Source organism: Odontomachus brunneus, unplaced genomic scaffold (genome assembly GCF_010583005.1).
Source record: "Odontomachus brunneus isolate Ranch 3 - 2012 unplaced genomic scaffold, Obru_v1 Obru_scaffold_060, whole genome shotgun sequence".
In the NCBI taxonomy this organism is placed as follows: Eukaryota; Metazoa; Arthropoda; class Insecta; order Hymenoptera; family Formicidae; genus Odontomachus; species Odontomachus brunneus.
The window spans coordinates 1630953-1656635 of NW_022639510.1; the positions used below are offsets into that span (position 1 = coordinate 1630953).

The window sequence follows — 25683 nt, forward strand, 5'->3', positions numbered from 1 at the left end:
CCAGTTTCTAGTCAATTTTTGACCAATTTTTTGACAAGATTTTTTTGTAATAAGGTTCTAATCTATATGTATAAAACAGAATGTCTGTATGTTCCCTATTAACTCTTTCAACAATCTGGATTTTGCATAGTTATTTTCTAGAACTCTACAAGAAATATAGGCTCCATGGAACCTGGATATGTCTCACTTTCTTCTCTTTATTTTATCCTCTTGACACTTGATGACAAGATGATTTAGATGTTCTAGATGTAAGAAGGCCGGGCAACGCAAGGTAGTTTAAGTTAGTTATTAGTAATCCTTATTTTTAAGATTTCGTTTGTCTCGCTGCATTGCACAACTTATTAAGATCCAATAACATCATTTATGTTATAATTATATATTATGCAAACCAGGATTGGGATCGAGTGGGAATCAATCTGGTCAAGAGCTTGGGATAAATTTCCACTCAGGCATATAATTGCGCGGACTGGGGGGAGATAATCGCTCGGCTGCGTTTTCTATTGATTTTAATTGTTTCCCGCGTAACGTTACTCAGACTAATCTTCTACGGCCTCTTCGAATTAACAACCGTTGACAGGGCGGTTTGTGGCGTCGGTATTGTCTGCCATTGTAAGCGGTTACACGGCTCGTCTTCCGATTACTCGCCAATTTATTGCGGGCCGTCGCTTGCGAATGAATCAGAGCAGATGCATCAATGTCTCGCGGCTCTCGGCTCATTATCATCGGTTTCGATAACCGTCGTGGCTCTTGAATCGAGAGAATGAACTTGAATGTCTGCTTAGCCGAGGAGAAGACGCGAAACAGCGGTATAAAACGCGGATTCTTCACAGGACGATTCTATCAAAAGTTCGCAGAAGAGCTCGCGCGCTTTCCAGTGGGGATACAGTTGCAGCGACGTGAAAACTGAGCGAGTGAATTTTCATAATAGAGATCGCATGGACGATTCTTTGCAATTTGTTGGCGCTTCGTGCCGCGCGGTGCCTCACCATTTCGTCGCTTGAATTCCGCCAAAAGCGCAGACGACGGTGAGTCACCGTCGCGCTGTGGTGGCGGAGGCCCGGTTAGATTCCTGGTTGGATTTATCCGAGTTTATATAGGGTGTCCTATAAAGTCGCGCTAGGTTTATTTATCAAGCGACAGTAGACGGCGTAAAATCGTCCCCTGGACTTCCCCTGGCGTGTTTCCTTTCGTTTTTTTTTACGTTTGAAGCGCGTATTTGGATTTTGTTAGCGGGCAGAGCAGAAAAAAAGAGTTTAGAAGATACACTAAAAGAAAAAATGTTTAAGAAATAAAAGCTATTTATTCGATAGACACTAACATATTTACTGATATTAGTATATAAAGTATTTTTCAAATAAAAAAATATATTTTTTCATAAAACCTGAAAATCTAAAGTCGTTTAAATAAAAGAACTTAAATTTAAGTCAATATGTTATTGGTAACCATTGAGTGAATATTTTTTTATTTTTTAGATGTTCTTCCTTTCAGCGTACAAACAAACCTACTGATATTTCTAGAAAATTTCTAGAAAATCTCTTTCGGACCATAAAATAAATATGATATCTACATTTTTCATTAAATATATATTTCTAATCCTATACAATCTCGAAAATTGTTAAATTTGTATGTTTCTTTAAATATCTGAAAGGATGAGTCTGATTTTTATTGCACAGAGCAATGAAGATGCAATGAAGATCTTGCTTAGCTCCTTAAAAATTTAAAGGAACTTGCATAAATTCAATCTTCTTTGAATAGAATGCTAATTTGTTTAAATCTATAGACTCTATAATTAACAATCACGAATAAGGAAAAATAGTCTTCTGAGATTCAAGTGCTGCATAAATGTGCGCGTAAATTAATTGTAATTAAATAAAAGCATAAGTATCTAATTATACATTGCACTCTTTCATATATATATCATGTAGTATTAAAGGGTGCAACGTGTCTATAGATATTTATAATTTTATTTAACCGTAATTAATTTACACACACATTAACCCAACGCTTAGCTTCCTATAGGAGACCTATAGGGAGAAAAAATATTTGAAAATTTATTTACAGGATACAGAGTTTATTTCTGTGAAGTAAAGTTTATTTCTGTGAAATAAACTTTATGCTCCACAATAAATTTTTAAGTATTTTTTCTCAGTATATTTTTCCTTATTCTTGCTTGTTCATTTTCTTAATTTAAGAAAAAGATGTATCGTAGGCACTGTCGTCCTCGATCTTTCGAAACTTACTTTAATGCAAAATTTTTTTATTCGTCTTAATTAATTTGTTGCAATATTAATGCTTTGTTTTTTTCTTTAACTCTCGAGTCACGCGCGTCTCCTCAATACACAGAGTACCGACGATCCGCAGTTGTAATCGTTACAGGTACACCCATCGCTTCATCCGTCTGTCTGCCATCGTCGATTTTGCGTCGCGCTTAAGCCGCAACAAGAGCATAACCCCAAGAGAGAGAGAGAGAGAGAAAGAGAGAGAGAGAGAGAGAGAGAGAGAGAGAGAGAGAGAGAGAGAGAGAGAGAGAAAGAGAGAGAGAGAGAGAGACCGTTTGTACGGGGCGTTTGTCCCGTCTCTCCTCCTTCGCCGTTACATAAAATGACATCAGGAAACTCTCCTCTGCCTCCTTCATGCATTATGCATGGCCGAGCGAGTCCTTTGCAACTAATAGCTAATCCCCGGCGTACGAGGCGCCTTTCCATTCGAGCGCGCGTCGTGACGAGGAACTGTATCTTCCACGATTTAATCTAGCCGGTGAATCTTTCCGCGCGAACAGTCGCTTTCGATCTACGCGAGCATGCAAAACGCCACGCCATGCCACGCCATGCCATGCCATGGCTGGCCGGCCGGCCGGCCGGCCCGTGCGCGATTTTTTCCGCGACTCGGACAAATCCGCCGTGAGATCGCTCCCGGGAACAAACGTTTAAAATAACCGTAGCCACGGAGAACGGCCTGAGAAATCCTTGCGAGATGCCTCTCCAAAGGGGTAACAGTTAAAAGAGCGAGTGTTCTCTCCCCGGGGAGAGAAGCGTAGATGGAATCTCGGCTGAAATAAATGTGTACGGCTCCATAATGATCCCAGATACGGAATCTCCAATAACTGTATATAATTTCCTTTGTTAAAACGTCCCGCGATAAGTGTAACAGCCTAACGATCGCTTATTTGAGGAAGGAGGTTCTCTCGAGGGGGTAGGTTCCGTTATTCGGAGATTAACGCGCGCTCGCACGTGGTGGATGAGCGCGGATTCGTGCCTGTGCCTTAATGTTTTCAATCGAGAACGTCGCGGCGCACTTTGCGAAAGTGTATGCGTGCGTGCGTGCGTGCGTGCGTGCGTGCGTACGCATCATATTCCGCGGCTCTCGTCCTTCTGTGTAAAATGGACCGGGAAAGAGCCCGACTTAGAAATTTATCCCATGGCCTGGTGGATTGGGATCAAGTCGATTGACTATCTGATTTATACAAAGTGATGTTATCGAATCCTAATTATTAGCAAGGTTACATTATTAACAATGTTACTATTATATTGAAAAGAAAAATATCTGAGGAATAAAAGACATTTTTTCGGTAGGTACATGAGGAAAATTTTATGATAGAGAGAGAAATTATTATGCAGGATTTCTTTTGTAACTGAAAAGTAGATCGACGCAATAATTCACTATCCTTTCATTCCATATGCGCTACACAGAGAGAAATATATCTAAACATTACTCAATATTTATTTGGTGGATACTGACATGTTTACTTAAATTTAAATTCTTTTATTTATATAGAATAAATAATTGCTTCCATGAAAATCGCTACAACCCGATCAGGATCATGAGAAAAATTTCTAGTCGGAAGATTGTCGCGTCGAACGGCGACAGAAATTGGACTTGTCCCTGTTTTGGAACGCTCGTCGTCGGAAATAGAATAGATCTAGCACTGTTAGATCATTCCTAGAGGCTACAATCGCTGCTGATCGTGCGACAGAATCGCAAAGACAATAGAGAAAGACATCTAGTAACCGGCATTCGTTACAGCACTCGCCAGTTTTCAACATCCCCGGATCAAATATCAAGGTGTACGGGGATTTGTCAATTATTTATTAATTACTATTCATTATTTACTTGTTCGTTTTCTTTTAAATCCTCATACATCTTGATACCCGACGACACCCGCCTACTGACGTTTTCCTATTTGCGCTCATCGCTCCCGCAATCCCCGGAGTTGCCGCCATTGCGATCAAAAGCCGTCGCGATATTTTATCGTGACTAATAATTTATTGAGCGCGTCACCGACAAGATTGCATGATCTTTCCCAGCAGGACGGTTTCAAGACTTCGTCTGAGAAGTTCTCTGAAGTCCCGCGGGCAACTTTGCCTGCAAGAATGTTCTGATAACGAAGAGATTCGCGGCCACGATCGCGCAAGTTAATGCCGAGTGAAATTGTTCTCTACTCGAGCACTTGTTCCCCGTCCAAATGAAAACGACGCGAAGTACATTAGATAGCCACACCACCGTGACTTTCACGCTTGAGTCAACGTGAAACACTTCCGTTTGACTCGAGGACCACTCCGGTCGCCGAAATGCGTGCATGCTGATTCACCCTTCTGCGTATGCCTGCACACAGGTATCCCCTCCCTCTTGGACGCGCCTCGCAGCTCGCGAAAATATATCGGGTGTGTGTGGTGGACTTCAACGAGTCTTATGTAATCCGAGAAGCGTGGCCGTTCTTCTGCCGTGGAGCGCGATTTCGCGTGCGAAAATGCGAAGGGAATGCACGAAGATATTTCGGTGCTACGGTTCGAGTATCGCCAAGTCCTCTCTCTCTCTCTTTCTCTTTCTCTCCTTCTCTCTCTCTTTCCCTCTCTCTTTTTCTCATTCTTCTTCTCTTTCTCTTTCTCAAGAAGTTCCATTGCCGTTGAGTTCGAGAGCGACTTTTCTCTCGGTCGAAATCGCTCGTCCTTGAGCATTTTTGAGCCCTTTGACTCGCTAAATTACGAAGGGCTTTGAAACTCTCTGAAGAATGCAGTTTCGAATCGCTCAAGGCTGCGCACATCAATGCATCTAGGCGGCTCTCGGAAACCGTAGAGTAACCGTAATGACATTAACACGGTTCATCGTATGTCAGTATGTCGGCACGTAATCTAATGACACAGATTCGCGGATAATTTAAACACACGGCCGATGCGAATCGTTTTGCGCGCGATTACAGTTTGCGGAAGACTCTTACGTGGGTTTAATTGTAGTAAAGATAATAAAATCTTTTAAAAAAGAAACCACTCCAAAAGCATTAAGAAATGTAAAATAATTCTGAGTCAATATTTTTATGCACTTACAGTCCTATGTTATATTGTAACAATATTAGAGGTCGGCGCGAAAACTTGACTGACTGGGTCAATAACAGGAAGATTTATTTTATATAATTACTCACTTACCCACAATTTGTCTTTTTCTTTGTCGACTTCTAATATCATTAGAATATTAAAATAGAACTGTAGGTACATAGGTATATTAATACAAAATTATTTCATATTTTTTAGGGCTCTTGCAATTCTTGAGGATGGTTTATTTTAAAAGGCTTTGTTAAAAGAGTTGCTTATTTTGTACGTTCTCATTAAAACTGAAAATTACGTATTTTTTTATGTTCACTAAAAGTTTGTTTTCAAAGTTAGTAAAAAAGTTTTTTTTGAAGTTGGATAAAAATAATTTAAATATCATGTAAGATAACACTAAACAAGTTACTAAAAATTTCATCTTTCTCTCTCTCTCTTTCTTTCTCTCGAGTTATGAGAGAACGTACATACATACAGAACAAATTGAAAACTTTCTTTTTTCGATGTCGTTTAAAAATAGGCAATAGAGTCGTTACGGTGACATTCGATGGTTACAAGAATGCGATCGTGCAACGACTCTCAGATAATCTGCAATAAACGCGATAGTAACGATGTTTCTCGTCCGATGCTTTTCTTTCTGTTTTCTTCCAATGCGCTGCGCGTTTATTCTTTTTATTAATTCATCGTATTAGTAATTTTTCCGTCGTAATTTTCGGAGTGTGACGATCCTCCTCTTCGTGAATCATCGAATTTTGAGATCGTCGTCTGGCTGCGTTTTCAGAGAAAATAAGCGGCTGCGGCGACTCACGAATCCCCGACTTATCTCTTACATTACTCAGGCTAGCATTGCGAAAGGATACGGACCACGTGGCCGGCTTATGGCGCCAACATGTGTGTACCTCGCGATGGTTCTTTTATAAAAAGATCACGGCGTTTCGCGCCAGCTCGGCTTGAGTCCGCAGAAATTTCCAGAGAGGAGCGGTACTCTATAATAACGCGTTCTCGCGGCCGCGCGTACATCTCGCGGACTCTCTCGTTAAGCGTCAATAAAACCGAGCTAACAGTTCGTTAATTAATAGACGCGAGTGCAATAAACCGCTCATTATCACTCGGCATTTACAGTCTGGCGTCACGGTCCGCGATTCCGTGATTTCTCGCGCGCGCGCTTTTATTAACGTCGCGCACAGAGACGCAAAAGGGATCGCGACTGTATAATATATATACATATATATATATATACACATACGCAAGAATATCTACGTTCTAATAACAGCGCAATCGCGTCGTGTGAGTCACCAGTCAAATATAGAATACTAAGACTAGAGCAGAGCGCTTCGAAGTTAGCCTGGAAATTGTTTTTCTTGCTGAAAGAATTTCTTTAAGTTCGATTTGAAATCGGACGGGATGACGACGGCAAACTTTCGAACCTTCATTCCCGCGATTTGACATGTAACACATCGCGAGTTGTCACTTTTTTCTTCTCGATTTTCAAAGGGAGGCTCGGCCAACAGGAGAGACTTTAATCAGACATCGCGGCAAAAAGACGACGTTCATTAAATTTTCTAGGATTTTTTATTAATTTTCCGGCACCCCGCGCTTATGCGAGGAAGGATGAATAAATTCAGAAGAAGTGAAAGTAGTCGCGATAAAATTGTCGGTATTTCCATGACTGACCTATATGACTATCGTAGATAGCGTATTAATGACGACAGAGAGATACGCAAGGCGCGGTTTCCTCGCATATGACGTCACGGGTTGTGAATATGACGTTATGGTATGCATGTGGAAAAAATGGCTTTTTTTTTAATGTGTCTATCTTCATCAAAGCTCCCTCCTCAACTAATTTTCGTGTGAGTGAAACAATTTCTTTCTAAATATTATGTCCATCTTCGTTAAATCTTCCTTCTCTTTCTCAACTAAATTTTTTAAAAATCTTTTATCTGAACTTTACATATGTCTATCTTCGTAAAACCTTCTTCCTCATCTAATTTTCTTAAATTTTTAATGTATGCGAACAGAATAGCTTTCTTTTGAATATTATATCTATCTTTGTTGAGTCTTTCTTAAATTTATCTTAGATTTTGAATACGTGTGGACAGAAACCTGTTTTTAATTTTATATTTTTCTTTAATCTTCTTTCTCAATCAACTTTCTTTTCTTTTTAACTGACTTTCTAAGTTTTGTTAAGGCTCCTTGTACCTTGGTGCGATCATGTTGTATTACGTGCCATTTCCAAATAAAGATAAATATGGACGAGAGAGCACTTGAAACTGCTTGAGTCAGTTGTAAAATTGTACGGAAGGTATCCTTTTCTCTTGGCGATTAATAAATAGTCGTATAATAGTCGTTAAAATGAGGTATGCAGACAAAACGGACTCGTTTCACATGACTTATTTTACCATTTATCACAACTATTTATTGATCATTAGGAGAAAGGGATACTTTTCGAATAATTTTACAAGTATACTCAAGCAGTCTCAAATATTCTTTCGTTCATATTTATCTTTATTCAGAAATGGCACGCAACTTCATTAGCATATATCATTCTTCGCTTCTGATGTCATAATCCGACATGGCCGACAAGATACAAAGAGCTTTAATAAGTGAGGACAGGAAAGCTTCTTTTGCATTTTATTCCCATTTTCGTTAAACCTTCCTCTCAGATAATTAAAAAAAAAAATTTAATGTGTGGATACATGATAACTTATTTTCTTTTAAACATTCCATTTCAGCTAATTTTCTTAAAATTTTTAATGCACGCGGACAGAGAATAGTTTCTTTTTAAATTTTGTGTCCACCTTCCTTCTTAGCTAATTTTCTTAATTTCTTTCATACGAGCACAGGATAACTTCTTTTTTATGTCTACCTTCGTTAAAGTCTTTTCTTGCCAGCGGATTCTTGTCATTTTTCTACAATTGAATGACTTTAGAAATGTTTCTTTATCGGGTCTGCGTTCACGCGATCGATCTATCTGTTTAGACAAGGTAAGATACCTTCCGACGTAAGATTCAAACCGACGTACGAGTATGTCAATCGAATCGTAGAAACTTTTCTGAAACTTTGAGGTATCCTCACGCCTATGTCGTAGCGCGCGATGCCGATGAATCAGAAATTTGTGCTTGCGTTTGTTTTGTCGCGTGCACGTCGCCGCTAGTCACGTACAACGAACGTGCCGTGCTACTCGCCTCGCGAAACCTATTGAAAAATTGATCCGGGAAGGTTCGCGCAGTTGTCGAGAGAACGCTCTCGGTGACTGTGGATCCCCGTTAAGAATGTATCCAACACTTTCCTTCCATTTGTTCGCCCAGAAGCAGCGAACGCGGTCTGAACTCTTGCATCCCCGCATACATTCGCATCTGTCCTTCTTCCCCTTCGGCAAAATTATCCGCTGCTGTACCGTTTTCCCGCGACTTTTCCATGCTTCTCTCCCGCGAGAGCAACGGTGTCGTGGTAGGGAACACACAGCGTGTCACCCACTCACTTTCTCTGCCTTCGGCATCCATCTGTGTAGCGCATTTCCCTTTTCCTTTACCTCTTCAGCAGGCCAATGTGCGCCAAGGTTCGAGGGCGATATCAATTTCGCGAGAACGGAATTCAGCGCAGACGCGGCTCCGCGAAGCCATCATCAAGAGAATGAGTGAAAGAGAGAGAGGAAGAAAGAGAGGGAGAGAAAAAGAAAAGGGGGAAGAGAGAGAATATTTTTATCCCGCTCATTCCAGAACGTGGAATTTATTGGCGTTCGCGAATATTTGTTAGCAGAGCCACGCGTGCGGGAGACGTTTATTGTCTCTTCAGTTATATTCCCCCGGTGTTGTCGCGACGGAAATAGCGTCCGTGAACGCGGCAAAACGCGCTTATTTTTCAACACAACGCCGATACACACGTGCGCCGTGTGACGGTTTTAGACAGTCGGAAAAGTCGTCGTGTCCGCATTCGCATCGGAGAGATTAACGTGACAATGACGTTGGGAGTTACTATATCTCTACACCCACCTCGGTCTTTAATGGCAGGTTGCACTTTCTCGCAGTCGTATCGGAAGAACAGAGGCGAGAGCTTTCGAGACGCCGTGAACTTTCGCGCGGCTGCCGTTTGGCCGCCGATAAGATTCCAACGCTGAAAACTCTTGGCAGGCGTGCTTCTTTTGCGGTAATTACGAACGAACTGCGCCGCACTTGAAGTCACTTTGTCGGAGACGCACTCTGAACGGGGTCCCGTCGCGAGCAGACAGTGTGTTAATGCTTCCGCGGCGAGTTGCACGGAAAAACGCGGCGCGGCCGAGGGGCGGGAAAACAGTAAGAACCGCCTGGTAATCACGAACGCAACGAGTATAATTTATTGAGCCTCGTTCCCTAAGTTGCCGCTGATGACGACGACTACTTTTCCGCGTCATGGTTTCGTCAACGCGTTTCCGCTTTCCAAATCGTTACAGGAATTTATCACTTATAAAATGGAAAAAGAAATTAAAAATCAGTATGTATAACTATCGGAAATTTTCGGGAAAAATATAATTAACTTCCATATGATACACACACGTTTTGGGGACCTTTTGGGCACCTTAATCTGGCAATGGTTTTGCTTTTCGTTTACTTACGTTCCGTAAAAGTAATAATAAAAAGCTATCAAAAATAATTAATATACTTTAAAGTCTGCAGAATAGCATCATTCACAGAAATGATTGCAAATATTTATTTAAACCCGTCATTGGTAGTTGTGTATGTGTGAAAAGATTAAGTTTTTCATCTTATCTAAATATTTATTTAAATATTTTATCGAAATTATAAAGGGAAACGCGATAAAAACATGAGTTTATGAAAAAAATTGTAACTTTTCAGAAAATGAATTTAAGAAATTAACATTAACATAGGATCTTCTTGTCCATACTTGAACCTTTAAGAAAAAAGTATCACATATTTTAATTTGTCAAAAATTATAATAATTTGTATTGTATACGAAAATACATCATTTTTTTAGTTAAGATGCGAATAAAATCGTTAATAATTTCAAGATTTTGTGACTATCTATTATATATAACGCGGATTTTGTTAAAATTATTAGAAAGATTAGTTACATTTAATTCTTTTTTATTCGTGATTAGAGTTTAACGATACTAAAAATAAATAAGTTACTTACATCAAAACTTTTCTTATACATTTAATATTATTTAATATATCAGAATTATATTATTTAATATATTAGAAATAAGAGGAGATTTTTTGCGAAAAATTCATTAGAAAGAAACGAAATACACATCGTATAACTCGATCGGGGAAAAAAAATATACTAATAAAAAATATCCAATTCCTTGTCTTACGTACCTTTCTTTCGAAATATTTTTTTCCACATAGACAACATGTATCTGCTGTTTAAATAACGTATTTCTGAATGACACACATGTGTTTGCTACACGAACTTTTAGTTTACTCGCTACGTCGGCTAGAAGGTGTATCGCTCAGTGGTAGCTTATCAAACGTAGTGCCGATAACTGTGGCGTCCCCGGATTGATGACAATACGCGTTATTGTATTCGCACTCTCGCTGCTATCTCGTCGTTTCCTATTTTTACTTGCGCGATATATTGCACAAGGCGATCGGTGAGCCGAACGCACGCGCGGTTAACCCACTTTCTTGCGGCAAAAGCGAAATTGGCGAAATCCGCGCTATTTTGAATATGCATAAGGGCCGCGCAGGTTCGTAACGCGCAGGTGCGAATTAGGAGGGAAATCTGCCGGGGCAAGGCACTGAAATACAATCAGTCTAGACGCTACACTAAGTACACACCGCGCACAGCCGTTCATTCAAACCGCACAGGCGTACAGGAGTGACACGCAAATATATCGCGCGAATTTACACGCGATCGTGTGTCTCAAGAAGGAATTTTGTTCAACTTCGACGTTGCCGGACGCGCTGTCGAGAATCTTGTGGAATACGCTCGTCAGTCTTTAAAGCGGACAGCTTTTCGACCACGAACGATAATATAGCGATAATCTTGCGGCAAGATAGTCTAACTTCCGCGCTAGATTACGTATCGCCGACGGTCGATGACGATTTCTCGGGACTAAATCACATTCCAAGTAGAACCATTTCCAAGAAAACCTAACTAGAAATTGGCCAGTACTGTTGCAAGTTTGTACTTCAATTTATTGGACGGTAATTTATTGTTCGGTTCAACTTAAATTTCGGATAAAATTCAATTTATTAGACGGTAATTTATTGTTCTATCTTCTAAGATGTTTCTCGTTATATAGACTTCTGTATTTCTATACAGAATTATTATTGAATAATAATTTATAATATTTTACTATGTACAATCGAACGATTGACGAAAATTATTTGATAGAATTTCGCGTGGAAAAGAAGTTTGATTAGACACGAGTCAACTGATTAGAAACTGATCAGAAACTATCTAGTGTTACCATCCAATAATCAGAATTCCTGGCCAGAAGTCATACTGGCTAGAAGTCACTCTTTCTACTTGAAAGAGTTTGTCCCTCACGAAAATTCTTCGGATTTTTCCTGCTAATAGAGCCTCTGGTCTAATTGAAACCTAGGCTGAAGACGACAGCAATAGGAAGAGAAAAAAGACAAGGTTGCCAAGTGCTACTTGGCGAGGTGTCTCTCTTCCTTTCACAAGCGGAATGAAGTGTTTCTCGCGCGGATCTCCCCGCGTCTTCTACCTCTCGGCCCGGCGCTACGTGCATGATGCACCCGCGGTTGCGGTCACCGTTGTTAAGCCTTTTTATCGGCCGGGGTCACACGAGCTTCCTCACGCTTTATTTTCGTGCCGATGACTCACGGTGAGTTCGTTACGCTCCTCGCGAAACGCCGCGTTTTTCTGCAGCGAGACATTCGCCGCGCATCTCGTGCGTGCACTCGAATGCATCGATTCATACCGCAATACCTCGCATCAGGGGCGTAGCGAGATATCACCGAGACATATGGGCGATACGTTTTGGCCTTTAAATGTTTCTGTTTGAACTTCGACACGCTCGGCATACGTTATCGTTAAAAAAGTGAGAAACACGTATTTATCAATGGGCTTTCATTCAATGGAGATGTTAATATTCAAGCGACATCCAGAATGAATTACAGCGAAATTGAAATCAGCAGTGAAATCTCTCTCGAAATTTTATTTTATTCCTTTATTTTAACATTATTTTAACTTTATTTTAACATTATATTTTAACTTTAACATAATTTAATATTTCATTTTATTTAAATTATTTTATTTAATAGAGAGATATTAATGAGAGAAAATGTAATTTTATTTAATAGAGATATTAAGATTCAAGCGAAATCCAGGATGGTTTAGGAAATTTAATGGTTTGAGCAAATGAAATTAAGCTTTTATAATTGTATCGGGATGCATTATCGATTCTTATCTGATTCCCTTTCTCTCTCCTCTTTCTTTCTCTGTCGTTGATTCGTCGCGCGTCACATGTCAACGAAACGTCACAGCTAAGCAATAACGCGCGCTTGCGCGAGAGAATTAGCATTATAATGTAATATTCCTCGTGTCTCTTACATGACTATTCGAAGGCCATTGTATGCGATAGCGTGCGAAGCTTAGTGTCTACAATGAGGGTGCACTTTTGGCACGTTGCATTGCATGCGGAGAGCATCGAACAGGAACCAGCCAAAAACAATGATACTGGCAAAATTCAGGAAGCGTATGTACTTACATATATACACATTTTATTTCAATACGGTCGGGACACTTTTCTTCCGTCGATTTTTCTCTCGACGCAATGTGATGCGCAACGTAGTCCAATGAGAAAATCTGACACGTTCAGAGTTTTTATTTGGAGAACTTTTCGCACAGACCACTTGGTATTTTCCTTCTTTTTATGTAATGTCTTAATTGTTTAAAACAGATTTAGTCTGATAATATATAGACATAGCAAAAAGAATCTTTGCTGTCACGCATATGTGACACTTGTAGCGAAGCTATTATTTTCTGAGGCAATGTTGGACATTAACCGTTTAAGTGGTCTGGAAATGTCCGGAAAAGTTTTGTGGTAAAATATTAAATTCCTTTTGAATTATTTAAACTATTGTATATTTTTTGCTTACTCATAGCAGATACAAATTAAATATATTTTGTATTGTATTTTTCAAAATTCTTTAAAGAAAGCAGCAATAAAGAGAAAAGAAATCTAGATGAGCTTATTAAAAAAAGTTCTGGAGGGAATCGCGCAGTCACTTTAAATCAGTAATGAAAGAGTCAATCAATTAAAATTTTATCTGACTGAATCAGTAATCAAAACGTATCAGTCATTATATGTGTAACCACGAATAATTTAATCGATTCATGAGTAATCAGTATTTATAATTAATTAATGTTTCATTAATAATTAATTTAAACCGACTTTATAACGGAAGTTATTCGTGTTTTTATACATAGTTAATTATAACTATTGATTTGACGATTATTTCATCGATTAACAACTACTATTATTATACAACTACTACTGTTATATTATTCAATCGATTAGCAACTACTATTTCAATCGATTAATGTCCAACACTTTTTGGATATTATTCAAAACCAAGTTCTCTTATGAGACTCCAGCAGTGTTTCGAATTGCATCAAGAGAGAAGCGTGTAAACCGCATTTTAAAATCACTTGTAGACATATACATTTTAGCACAGAAAAAGGGACATTCTTGTTTGGAAAATATCTTTATTTTTTAAATGTTTATCTCCAAATAAGATTACATGGCGTTAAATGGAAGTGAGTTACTTGCAATAATACATTTTATATTATATATATTAACACGAAGAAAAACATATGTTTTTATTATTCAAAAATAATTTTCATTAGTGGAAAGTACACAAGATATTGAATTGAGAGAATGTAATTTTTATGCTTCGAATTTTCTCCTATCCACTTGAAGCTAACATACACAAATTAACAATCATTGTTACATAATCAACGATATATAATTCTATCGGAAAAATTTTATATCGTCTTGAATTTAAACAATTATTTGTGTTGAATTAAATATAAAATATATTTGACAGTAAATACACAACTTATTTTCGTCTAATGCTGTCTAATCTCACTTGAAGATTAACATGTCACAAAAATAAATATATCTCCCAAAGAGGAATGTCCTTTTTTCTGCGAGGACACCCCGTATACAAGCAATGTACGCAGACCACCCTTCGCACACCTTCCTTCGTATTTCGATCGTCGATTGTGGGAACGGATGTGAACGCGAGGGCCTCTCCTCTCTTCTCCTCCTCCTCCTCTGCGTACCTCGTCGCGGCGTCGTTCCGCGAGTCGCACACGCGAGAACGCGTCTATAATTGTCGCCGACGCGCTCGCGCAAATTAATGCGGGCGTTTACGCGTATCGCGATCGCGCGCGCCGGATGCGCGCGATGCGCGTCTTTGGCCGGCCGGTATCGCTGAAAACTCGACGACTCGTCCGTTTGGTGGGTCGACGGCCTTCGCGCTCGCGTCAGGTCCCCGGACAAAAGGCGCTCTGTGTTCGGGAATTCTTGCCCCCGCCTCTCCCCCGTTGCCCCTCCTGCCACGTCGATGCGAGCTCTTTGACATCTGACGGGTTCCGTTGGCCCCCTCGGATTGTCGTAGAAAATGAAAGCGCATCGGCACGCGCGTCTCCATGGCGCGAGAGCGTGTCGCCCGCTAATTACCGAGGAGGCGCGTCCCCCAATTCGCGCGACGCTTGTTGTTAATCCAGACGCGACCTTTGTCCCTGGTCGCATCGCGAATGAATGTCAGCGACGGTCGTTTGCGTTTCTCGAGTCGCAGGGAGTCGCGGCCGCTCGCTCGCTCATGAACAGCTGTATTGTTCGCGCCTGCTCTCTCGGGGGGATCGTCGAGCAGCTTCACGAGGAAAACTGTATCTCCTCGTGCTCGTGTCGTGCAGGCAAAAGGGAAAACAGAATCTATCAGGAACTTGTGAAAGTTCGTCGGACCCACAGTCCTATTTCTTCAATTGATGCTCATGAAATAGTGCATATGTGTATGTGTATATTCCATGTTTAACCTATCTGTCATCCTGATCCACCACTCTCCGCCGCTTTTCAGGTAATTGTTTGATTTAGAATCTATTCATCAACCAATAAAATCATCGACAATCCGTCGAATTTTGCATCACTTATTAAAGTCTGCATTCCCGAGAAATTAATGATTCGGACATCATGGCCGAGTGACAAGGATATACAACAAAATGCCGAATTGTTAACTTCCCCCGTCGTGAACGTAAGAATCAACCAGAGTGTTTTATTTACTGATTGCATTATTCTGATTGATTGTCGTAATCATTTACAACCGTTTACAATCACGCTTACGCAATTGTAGAATGGCCTTTAATCATTGACTTCAGAAAAACCTAGTTTTTCTTATGACCAGCATTGCAGTTAGATTTCTTGCTTGCGCTTTAGAGTCGTCTACAATACGCTCGCAGTTTAAAGTCGTAGCATGTCTAGCCTGTGAATCGCGATCATGTATCTGTTTCTTTCGAGAAAATTCATGAGAAATGAACAGTTTCATTGACAAGTTCAACAAAACTTTTTATTTTTCATGAATTTACGCGATATATGATCGATTCACAGACTAGTGTCTTTAGAACGTAACGACGACTCTTAAAGTGCAGGCAAGTTTATGGTTCTCTTAGGAAGTTTATGAAGTCCTTTATGATTCTGAAGAAGATTTTTATAACTATGTGAACAAGTCAACCGTCGTAAAAAAAAGTCAGGTTTTGCTAGCGTGTCAACGATTAAGGGGAACCAATAATTGAATGTATCGCTCTAAATAATCTTGACAAAGTCAACACGGAAAAAAAGATTTGAATTAACCAAATATCTGGTCGAATATGAACGATTCAGAAATTCCGATTGAAGTAACCCGAATTCTGTTTAAGTTAACAAGACCTTTGGTTGACTTAAACAAAATTCGGGTTACTTCAATCGGAATTTCTTGATCGCTCATATTCGACCAGATATTTGGTTAATTCGACCAAACCTTTTTTTCCGTGAAGTAAGTTGCCGTTACACGCGCGAATGGATAAATTTCAAACCGTAGAAACCTCAATTACTTCAAATTGTCCTGAAAAGCCGAAGTGGCTTGCCCCATGCGACGTCCCGCGACGCGACGCGGCTGCGATGTGCGCCGCACAGGTCCCGGAAAGGGTTAACCAGGATTTAGAGAGCGAGCTGTGCGGAATGTAGTGCACGGGATTCCAGCTGGCTTGGAGAAACAGCAACGTGGTGGACACGTTAAGGATTCCGAGCGCGAATCGCGCCGTTTCCGTGCGGTCACGTTCGACGACGGGGCGGCGCGGCGCGACTCGAATCCTCCGTAAGGTAGGCACGCTCGGGACAGACTCGCAAAAGAGAGAAGCGAGCCTCACACGAGCGTATCTGCGCGTGCATATATACGATAGACCAGGACCGGCCGTCGTTGGCTTCGTCAGCAAGCTCGCAAGGTAGCCGAGACGAGCGCACGTTTTCAGCACGTGCAGTAATCGCAAGATCCACCACCGGCGGACTCGCGAATTTCACCGTGAGGTAAAGGGTCGTCGGCAAGGTCGACACACGAGACATGAGAGGAATATGACATGCAAGACATGTTACTTAGAATAAGATTGAGAGAGAGAGAAATAAATATTTATAATAAAATATATAATAAATAACTGATCGCGTCATATGAAATAATAAAGGAATACACATGCAAGATATATTGCATGAAATTTATCCATTCGCGCGTGTAACGGCAACTTGACTTTGTCGAAATTATTTAGGGTGATACACTTAATTATTGGTCCCCCTTAATCATTGACACGCTAGCAAAACCTGATTTTTTTACGACATGCAAGATATATTGTTTAGGATAAGAGAAAAAGAGAGAAATATTTAGAATGAAATATATAATAAATAATTTATTGCGTGATAAAGTAATAGCTGTAAATGATAAGAGCGATCTGAAAACTTTGTATCTCTTATGGACTTTTCCCAGTATATTCCCGGATGCAACATATGATAAGAACGCCGAAATTTTCCCCAAAATTTTTTATTCTATTACGATATCAAGTGGAAGTCCCATTCTTGTTCCAAACATGGTTTCTGTCTAGAATCAAAACAAAAAACAATGTATGTATGTGTATGTGAAAATTAGATATTTTAAAAAGATAAATTAGATGATAGAGATTAATAAAACGATAAAGAACGCTTTTCTCCATCGTCAGCGTAAAATCATCTCGCGCGCCGATCTCGCCGTGTCGAGACGTTCGCGGGGGAATCGGACGACGATCGATGGCGAAGAACCGGACTTATCCGCGTCCGAATCTCGACGGTGGTGGTACGGCGACGGTCCCGGGTGCAAGACGGGGCAGAGGCGGTTCGTTATTTGCGGCCGTCGGCCGACCACATGTAAATCACGAAAGGAGACTTCGACGGCGAAGCCGTACGAGAGTAACTGGGACGATGATAGAGGTGACTCGCTTTCGACGAGGTCGCGCTCATGCGGTCATATCGAGGGATAGAGAGAGAGAGAGAGAGAGAGAGGGAGAGGGAGAAAGAGAGAGAAAGAGAGATGTCGTCGAGTGAATCGTGATTAATTCGGAAAATGGACACATATTCGTCGATGACGTCGCTCGTCCGCAATTCGCGCTCCCGAGGGTTATCGATATTTGCACGGTATTTCGGCGTTTTTCAATATTCTCCCAGTGTTTCAGTATTTCGATATTCTCTCGAAAATTCGATTTTTCACTCGCGAAACAAAACAACCCGAATGGCGTATTCCACGAGCTCGCAACGAACGGATGATTTACGTCTTGGACGACGGAACGGATTCTGGGCTTTAAAGCGACGCGAAGATCCGCAAGAGGTGTTAACCATGACACGTCTAATTTCTCAGGAGAGACAAGTTACATCGGTAACCGGGATCTGGCAGGAGTATATTTTATTCAGTGAGACGAGATAATTAACGGAACTCCACGAGGTTGGAACGAAGCCGTGGATGCGGCTCGCGACCGACCGGTCGATCCGGACGAAGTGAAGGCGGGAGTAAGAGTAAGCTACGACGAGTATGCGCGCGACCGAATGCAAAAGTGCTTCCCGATAACGAGGAGAGATTCGCAATCGCCGAGCGAGTCGAAATCGATCCGTCCGAGCATTTCCGCTGGCATCGCGAGCGATCTAATGATCCGCGATTATTTATCGCGCCGTTTTCGATTATTTTCAGGTTTGTTATGATTAATTCGCGGATGCAAATGTAGTTTGAGCTCTCTCTCTCTCTCTCTCTCTGCTTGTGTTTTTTCTTTGCATAAGATATAATATCCGCGATAATTTATCTCTATATAAAGAGAATTTTATAACAAGAGTTACTGTAGAGAATCTTAACCGGGAATAGATCGACATTCCGCAGTAACTATTCTTTTATTTTTCATTTCAATATGCTATTTATATTTTAGGAACTGTAAAGTATCAATGACGTGTGTATTTTGCGTAAAATATAATATTCGCAATAATTTATTCTTACATGAAAAGAATTTTATAGTAAAGATTACCATAGAGTTTTCTATCCGCGGAAAAGATTAACATTCTGCCTTTTATATCATATCTGCTACTTATATTTTAATGTGCCATTAAAAATTTGGTTAAAATTCTAGCGAAATTTACCATGAACAAAAAAGAAATAAAACAAGCATAAATAGTTAAACACGGCTGTTGATACGAATATTTAAATTGTGAGAATGTAATAATGTTTGACAGTATTAATGCACTGTCAGTATTTCACGTAAACTAATCCTGAGAGCTAGGATTGTGAAATTTCAAGTTTTTTTACGTTAAGTCTGGAAAAATTTTATAATTGAATTATATTCACACTGATGTATGTCAGTACATGTCGCGCGTTCCTGAGAGCCTGTTTATATGTAGTATGAAATTTTATTGCTGTTCCATAGGACCGGTTGTCCCAATTTCTTGGTAAGTTAACTGATAGTTAAATCATATGTCTGCCTTTGCCTACATTGAAAGAAAATAAAGACAGACATATGCTTTAACTATCAGTTAATTTACCAAGAAGTTGGAACAACCGGCCCTTAGTACGACAAATTGCTGGCAGTCTATCCCTGCACTGCTAGAAATCTAGTAAAATTGGAAAGAATTTATACGAAGGAAAACAATAGTATTTTCTCCGTGAGTCTGAAGATTGAAACATCGCGAGCTGCGAGGCCATCTTTGTAAATATATCAAACTTTGCAGTTCGCGTCTGTATTTTGCCAAAAAAGAGTTTGCTTTGGCCAAAGTTTTCGGGAGGTTTCCGAGGTCGATTTCTCCTTGACAAAAGTCTCCCTCGTTTCCGTGTCCTTGCAATCGTTGTTCCACACGAGAGAAATGAAGTTTGGCGCGGCTCGCGTGCCAAAAGATCGACGACGGCTCCGCGAAACGGAGCTTTCGTCGAGGTCGGGGCTCAAATAAAAGCGCCTCAACGAAATTCCCGGGCCGTGTTTCTCCTCGAGATGTATTCTCGTGTAAGCACTCTCACTATTATGGCGCCATAAACAACCAGGTATACCATGACCGGGCCGACAGCGACGAAGGAACACTTCCTCCTAGAAATTTCTACTCGTCGCGCTCGCTACTCGTCGCGGTAGCACTTCTCGCAACCTCAGCCACCACGGCCAGCTAGTTTTTCACTCGTGACCGCTATATTTACAAACAGTGGCGTATTAATCATTCGGCACGGAATCCGTTACGAAGGTGTACGTGTACGAAGCTCGTACTCTATTCAGCTCCTGTCACGTGTTAAGTTTATCGCTCAGGCGAGATCTTCAAAGATCGGCTCTCTCGTGCGATTAACCGATACTCCGTTTTCTCCTTCTCCAACGAGTATCTTCGAGTTATCTTTGTTTGAGCAAGATATTATCGAGAGGCAAAACGCACCGTGTCCGATATTACGTGCATCGTTTTACATAACACCGTTTCCAACGAAAAACTGAACCTCGACTTTTAATACTTGGCTCCCTCATTTCCGCGATTATCGAAATTCATTGTCTGATAGGGCAATGCGTGAAGATACTAGGATCATCAAATGTCATCATTTAAAGTGAAAGCGGCATCGAGAACCGGCGTATCCTCGTGCGACTCGAAATTAAAATCGCGTCCCTACGCGAGCCGCTCCTCCGCGAAGTTGCTCCAAAATAGTCCCGATTATAACTGCACAGGAAAAACAATATGGCTGCCCTACACATAAATCTGCTCGTGCCAACCAGACTTAACATTGAATCTGGTTGGCACGAGCAGATTTATGTGTGGTTCGACCATACTGCATCTTCGAAATTAAATGTACCTTACATATTTCTCGCGCATTCAGTGCGAAACGCGGCTAATTTCTACTGCCGTTTCGTATTGCTGTTGAACTCAACTTAGCTTTCGTATTGAACGAATCGCCCTCGTATTCGAACGCTCACGGTAAACATGTCGCTTTGAACGAAGGTCAAAATACGGGCGTGACGAGCAATTTCTCGAAAGACTCCTGAGGACTCCTTCTCGAAACGATCGTCATCCACACGCGAGACGCAGCATCCAACGCGATTCTCAAGCCCTTCCGCGCGATTCGCACCGAAATTCCCCGGACGCACACACGTCCCGCGGTCCTCGTCGTCGAGCACGTCGTCGGTCGCGGGTCGATAGCCCTCGTCGCGCACCTCGTCGCCCCCGCCGAGTGACATCTTCAGGATGCCACGAGAGCCCGTCGTCTCGAGGCTCATGAATTCGCGAAATCGCGAGATGCGACAGAAAGAGAAAGAAAGAGGGAAAGCGAGAACCAACGTGCGGGCGTTGGAAGGGCGAGGGCTCGTCATCGTTGGCGGCGTTGGCGGCGGCGGTGGCGGCGATGGCGGGGTACGAGGAAATCGATTGCGACGTCTGGGGCCACGAGACAGGCCCTCCGTGGCCTCCCTCGTCTAGAGGATGCAGTTGACGAAGAAAGTCGCGCGGACGAGAATGAGCGGCGAGCGCGGAGGAGATGGGCGAGTTGGGGTAGCGCGAATGAGGGCTAAAGCTAAGTGGCTAGGTGATAGTCAGGCTGGTGTGTTCGGCTGTTAAGTGTACTCACACTAGGCCGCTGATGCCTACAGCCGCCTCCTCGTTGCGTCCTCGTCCTCGTCGTCGAGCCTGCAAGACCTGCTATCCGCTAGCCGTGTGCTCTCCGCGCTCGCCGGGAGTCCTTCGTCGCGCTGCCGGGTGATCGCGAGCACACAATGCGGCGAAAGAGGGACCGTAGGAGCAGGAGGAGGAGGAGGAGCAGTGTGCGGGGTGATAACGAGCAACGCCGGGGTGATAACCAGCGAACCGCGCGCTCTCTCTCTCTCTCTCCTGCGCCTCTCGTACAACACTCCGCGCGACACTGCTCCGAAATATAGAGAGAGAGGAAGGTCAGCAAGTGGACAGGCAGACCGACTGACTGACTGACTGACTGACTGACTGACAAGCAGGGAGAGATTATTGTTTCGCCTGAGTGGGTGGAGAACGCTGAAGGGGGCGCATCTGAGGAACGTACCGAAAAGGGAAGCAACCACCGCCGCTCTCGTACCGTTCGCGCGGGTGTCTCGAGCCTGACTGACACTCGGCTTCGAAGCTCCGGATCGCGGAGCCGGTCGACCGACCCCTTCGCACTCTCCGATTTGTTGTCTTGCTCTTTCTCTCTCTCGCACTCTCCCTCTCTCTGCCTTCCCTCTCTTCGTTATGCCGCCAATGTTGCCTCTCTTCCTGTCCCTCTTCCTCTTTCCACTCGTTCTCTCCTTCTCTTTCCCTCCTTTCCTCCCCCTCTTTCTCTCTCTCTCTCTCTTCCCCTGCGTCTCCCTCTTCCCAGCCGTCTCTCTCGTTCCAATGGCGACGCCGTCTCCGTCTCCTTCCGCCGCTCCACCGACGCCCATCGCATGTATCGGGTGGTTTTCCTTCACCCAGCCGCCCGTGCCCTTCGCCTCGGACGCTTCTCCTCGGCAGGAAGTCGGGAATTAGATCGACACCCCGTATGTGGCAGAGCAAGCACGCGAGCGAGCGAGTCGGAGCGGCCAAGAGTGCCCGCTGCCTTGTGGTTTCTCATAGGGCCCCGAATGCCCATGGACGAGATTCCCGGACGAGAGGCAGATATCGACGCACATTCTGTTTCGTCGTGTCTGAGTGACTCCGGGACCGCGTTTGCGAGATCTCCTCGGCTTCGAGATTCGAACGCGATCGGCGTGAAGGAGTTTAATTAAGAAATGCACGCGAGGGTAAGGGTTGTACTGCAAAGGAAAGGGTCGTGATCGTTGCCCCGACGTAGTTTTAGACGAGGAACATCGATAGTGCGTACGTTTGGTATCTTTTATTGATCTTACCAGATGTACGTGACAATTGTGCCGCGCATTTCCTAGTTAAATGAAAGTGACGTGCGATCTGCGGGGACCTCGTCGGTGGGGGATTGGCGCGGCTTCGGTAATACGCGTGATTTAGCGAATTTCAAGAAAGATACTGAGAGGCTCTGAAGATAAACAACTAGTCAGAAACATAAGCTAGTAAGAGCCGCCACTGGACGTTGAGTACGATAATTTAAATCTCAGCGAGAGGATAAAATTGCTGGACAGTATAATGTGAATTTCATGGGGAATTTCGCGTACATATCAAAGAGATTGATACACGCCGCAATAAATCGCTCTTCCTGAGAAGTACGAGTATACCGATTATATAACTATATAAACGAACTAGCGCTATGTCCGTAAGTATAAGACTAATTAACTAATTGGTCCAGTGCTCCTCTCGTGTAGCCGATGCGAATCAATTCGCCAATTAGCGCATCTCTCGCACTGCGGGAGCGCTACGTTCATTCGAACGATACAGAACGTCAGGTAAATCCTAAAAGACCACACATTGTTGATCGATTACGTGGAAACTCGTGTCTTTCTTTGGGTCTAACATTGTTGGCCAGTCTATGAATTATCTCGAGATTTGACAATGATAAGACAAGACAATGATAAGACAAGACCAGCAAAGGTTGAACAATATTGAAAATGGTCGATCAATGATATATTAAAAACGCCTGACGTACGTGGACGTCCGTTAGACAGTTTCAGAATATCTTTGAGAACATTCCTGGTCCTCACCGCTATCTATAGTAAGTTCAATAGACGAACCAATGAATCCTAGACAGCACAACCTACTAAAAGACATCCAAGAGACATCCCATTTTTTTAGTGACTTACTTTTATACATCTTTTAGTAATTTGTGCTGTCTGATATTAGGAACGAGTCGAAGTCACGAGGAGCCGAGGACGTCCTTCGAGAATCAAGTTAGTTCACTTAAGAACCCGGTTAATCTAAGAGCTCAGTTAATCTAAGAGCTGACTTTTTCCTCTTTCTCCTGCGGGATGTCCTCGATCATCACGCTATCCGTGGGTATGAGCTTGACCCGCTCGGACGGGTTGGCTCTCATGAGGATAAACGGCAACTCGGCTGTCAGTTCGCCGCCCAACGCGCCCAAGTAAAGCTTGACCTTGACCGCGTAGGACACGATGATGCCGAAGGAGTCGCGCACGTCAGGCGAGGTGAGCAGAGTGCTGGACGCGAGCTCGCTCTCCTCCCTCTTCATCATGCCGTCCAAGGCGATGCCACGGCGGAACTTGTTACTCTCCATGTCGGGCTTGAGGTAAAGCACCTTCTGCAGGTTCGATCCCGGGTTGATAGGGCAGCCGTCTTGGGTCTCGACCGCGGCGATCACCGTCCTGAATTGGCCGTTCTGGAAGATCACCACGTCGATACCTTGCTGCACCAGTGCCTTGATCTTCTTCACCACCTTGTTGCTGTTGTTGCGCACGCACACGTTGACGACTATCGTCTCGTCGTGATGGTACAACTGCTTGTCCAACGTGACCTCGAGCTCGAGCTCGCCCGGACTTAAGAGGAAGTCCTTGCGCACCACTGTGCAAGGCTGGCGACCCTGCTTAGTGGGCGCGTACTGAATTTTCCGGACACCCATCGCGATGGTACTGCGCTTGTGGGTCACATCGGTTTCCGTCTCGCCGCAGTAGACCTTCACGTAGTAGCTGACGCCGCAGGGCTCGCCGGTCTCGTTTGGCCCGGGCTGAAGGGTCACGCTGGACGGCGAGCACTGCGGAAAGGTGAAGGTGAAGGGTACCGCGTTCGAGCCCAGTTTCTTCAGCAACCTGTTTGGCGCACACGTGTCGTAATCCTTATTAATTATATTGTGCGCAATTCTCCGTTTACTAATCTTATAATTTAACTCGATTCCATATTTCACATTTGATTTATTAAAAATATTTCGAGGCGACAAAGATATCAAATACTTGGTAATAAATATCCGTATGATTGAGATAGAGAGAGTTGTCATCAAGAGACTAGCACGGTCTCTCAAACCGTTAACATTCTTCAGATCTATTATATATCGCACGACTCTATTTAACGCATTCTCTATTTAATATTTCACTAAGACTCGTCGAGTTTAAAGACAGATACGTTTCTCGATATCCTTTTTTATCTTTTATAATTATAGTTAAAAGAAATTCCGACCTGTCCTGTAACTTGGTGGGGTTGGACTCAGGCTTCTTAATCTGCGGGAAGATCTGTTCCGATGCCAGGTAAAGATCCTTTTGGAAATTTAGGCCCATTACCTCGTCCTCTTCGCGACCGTACCGGAAACTGCATACCAGTTGGCACCATACCTTCCTGCCGCTGTCCACGTAGTCCTGATTAATCAGGACTACCCCGTCCACCGGCTCGATACCAGACAGATAGTCGACAAAATCGCGTTTGCCCAAGTAAACCGCGAGCTTCCCATTGGGCGAACACTTCTTGTAGACCTTGAAGTTCGCCACCATGGTAAAAAGATATCTGCTTTCTTTTACTCGTTCGGAAGATGACTAGATTGTCGAACGACTGGGTGGAGGGCTTATATATATCGGGTGGGCTGGTGGTGACGCATGATAGACTTACAAGGGTTTCTTAAGTCGTTTAGGCACGCGGATGAAGCAGCGTTTAGCTTGCACGCGCTGTGACTTCTGCGTTTTCGAGATATTCGCGCATGATGTGGATTATTTACGACGCAGTATGCTGCTCATTCCTCCCTAAGTATGAATAATTTAATTTCCAGGATATATATGTATATATATATTTTTTTTTTTAATGTAGCATTAATATAAATAAAAAGGAAACTTTCACGAGCATGCATCTCTATGCATAGTCTTTTCTCGTTTCCTTCCTTTCCTTTTTCGTAGAGACAATCATAATATGCATTTTCGTAACTTTGACTCATGTCACTGATCTTCGGCCTTCTTAGGCTTCGTTTCGATATTAAAGGCTTCGAGGTTTTAAAATCGAAATGCACAACTTTGAATGTAT

At 42.6% G+C, this 25683-nt stretch overlaps 2 protein-coding genes across 13 annotated transcripts in view; both read right to left on the reverse strand.

The window, feature by feature from the left end:
* Positions 1-21950, reverse strand: part of LOC116846087 — a 126704-nt gene extending 104754 nt beyond the window's left edge. For 3 of the 12 annotated variants that reach the window (XM_032819497.1, XM_032819495.1, XM_032819498.1), the window contains exon 1: positions 10634-12423. In XM_032819497.1, the coding sequence (XP_032675388.1) occupies positions 10634-10670 (37 nt within the window). In that variant the 5' untranslated portion in view covers positions 10671-12423. Of the gene's footprint in view, positions 1-10633; positions 12436-21406 lie in introns of those variants that run through there. The other 9 variants (XM_032819501.1, XM_032819496.1, XM_032819494.1 and 6 more) reach the window with 8 other exon arrangements.
* A 692-nt stretch (positions 21951-22642) lies between these two features.
* On the reverse strand, positions 22643-25224 carry LOC116846089 (phosrestin-2). Its single transcript, XM_032819507.1, has 2 exons — positions 24856-25224; positions 22643-24491 (listed from the first exon to the last, which is right to left on the reverse strand). The coding sequence occupies exons 1-2, from the start codon at positions 25161-25163 to the stop codon at positions 23663-23665; spliced, it is 1137 nt and encodes a 378-aa protein (XP_032675398.1). The 5' UTR covers positions 25164-25224; the 3' UTR covers positions 22643-23662.
* Positions 25225-25683: the final 459 nt, after the last annotated feature.

Bases quoted from the DNA above. Each gene is read 5' to 3' on its own strand.
- LOC116846089 (XM_032819507.1), bottom strand. From the start codon at position 25,163: ATGGTGGCGAACTTCAAGGTCTACAAGAAGTGTTCGCCCAATGGGAAG. The intron at 24,492-24,855 runs GTCGGAATTTCT...TGCGCCAAACAG, and splicing joins CCCACCAAGTTACAGGACAG to GTTGCTGAAGAAACTGGGCT.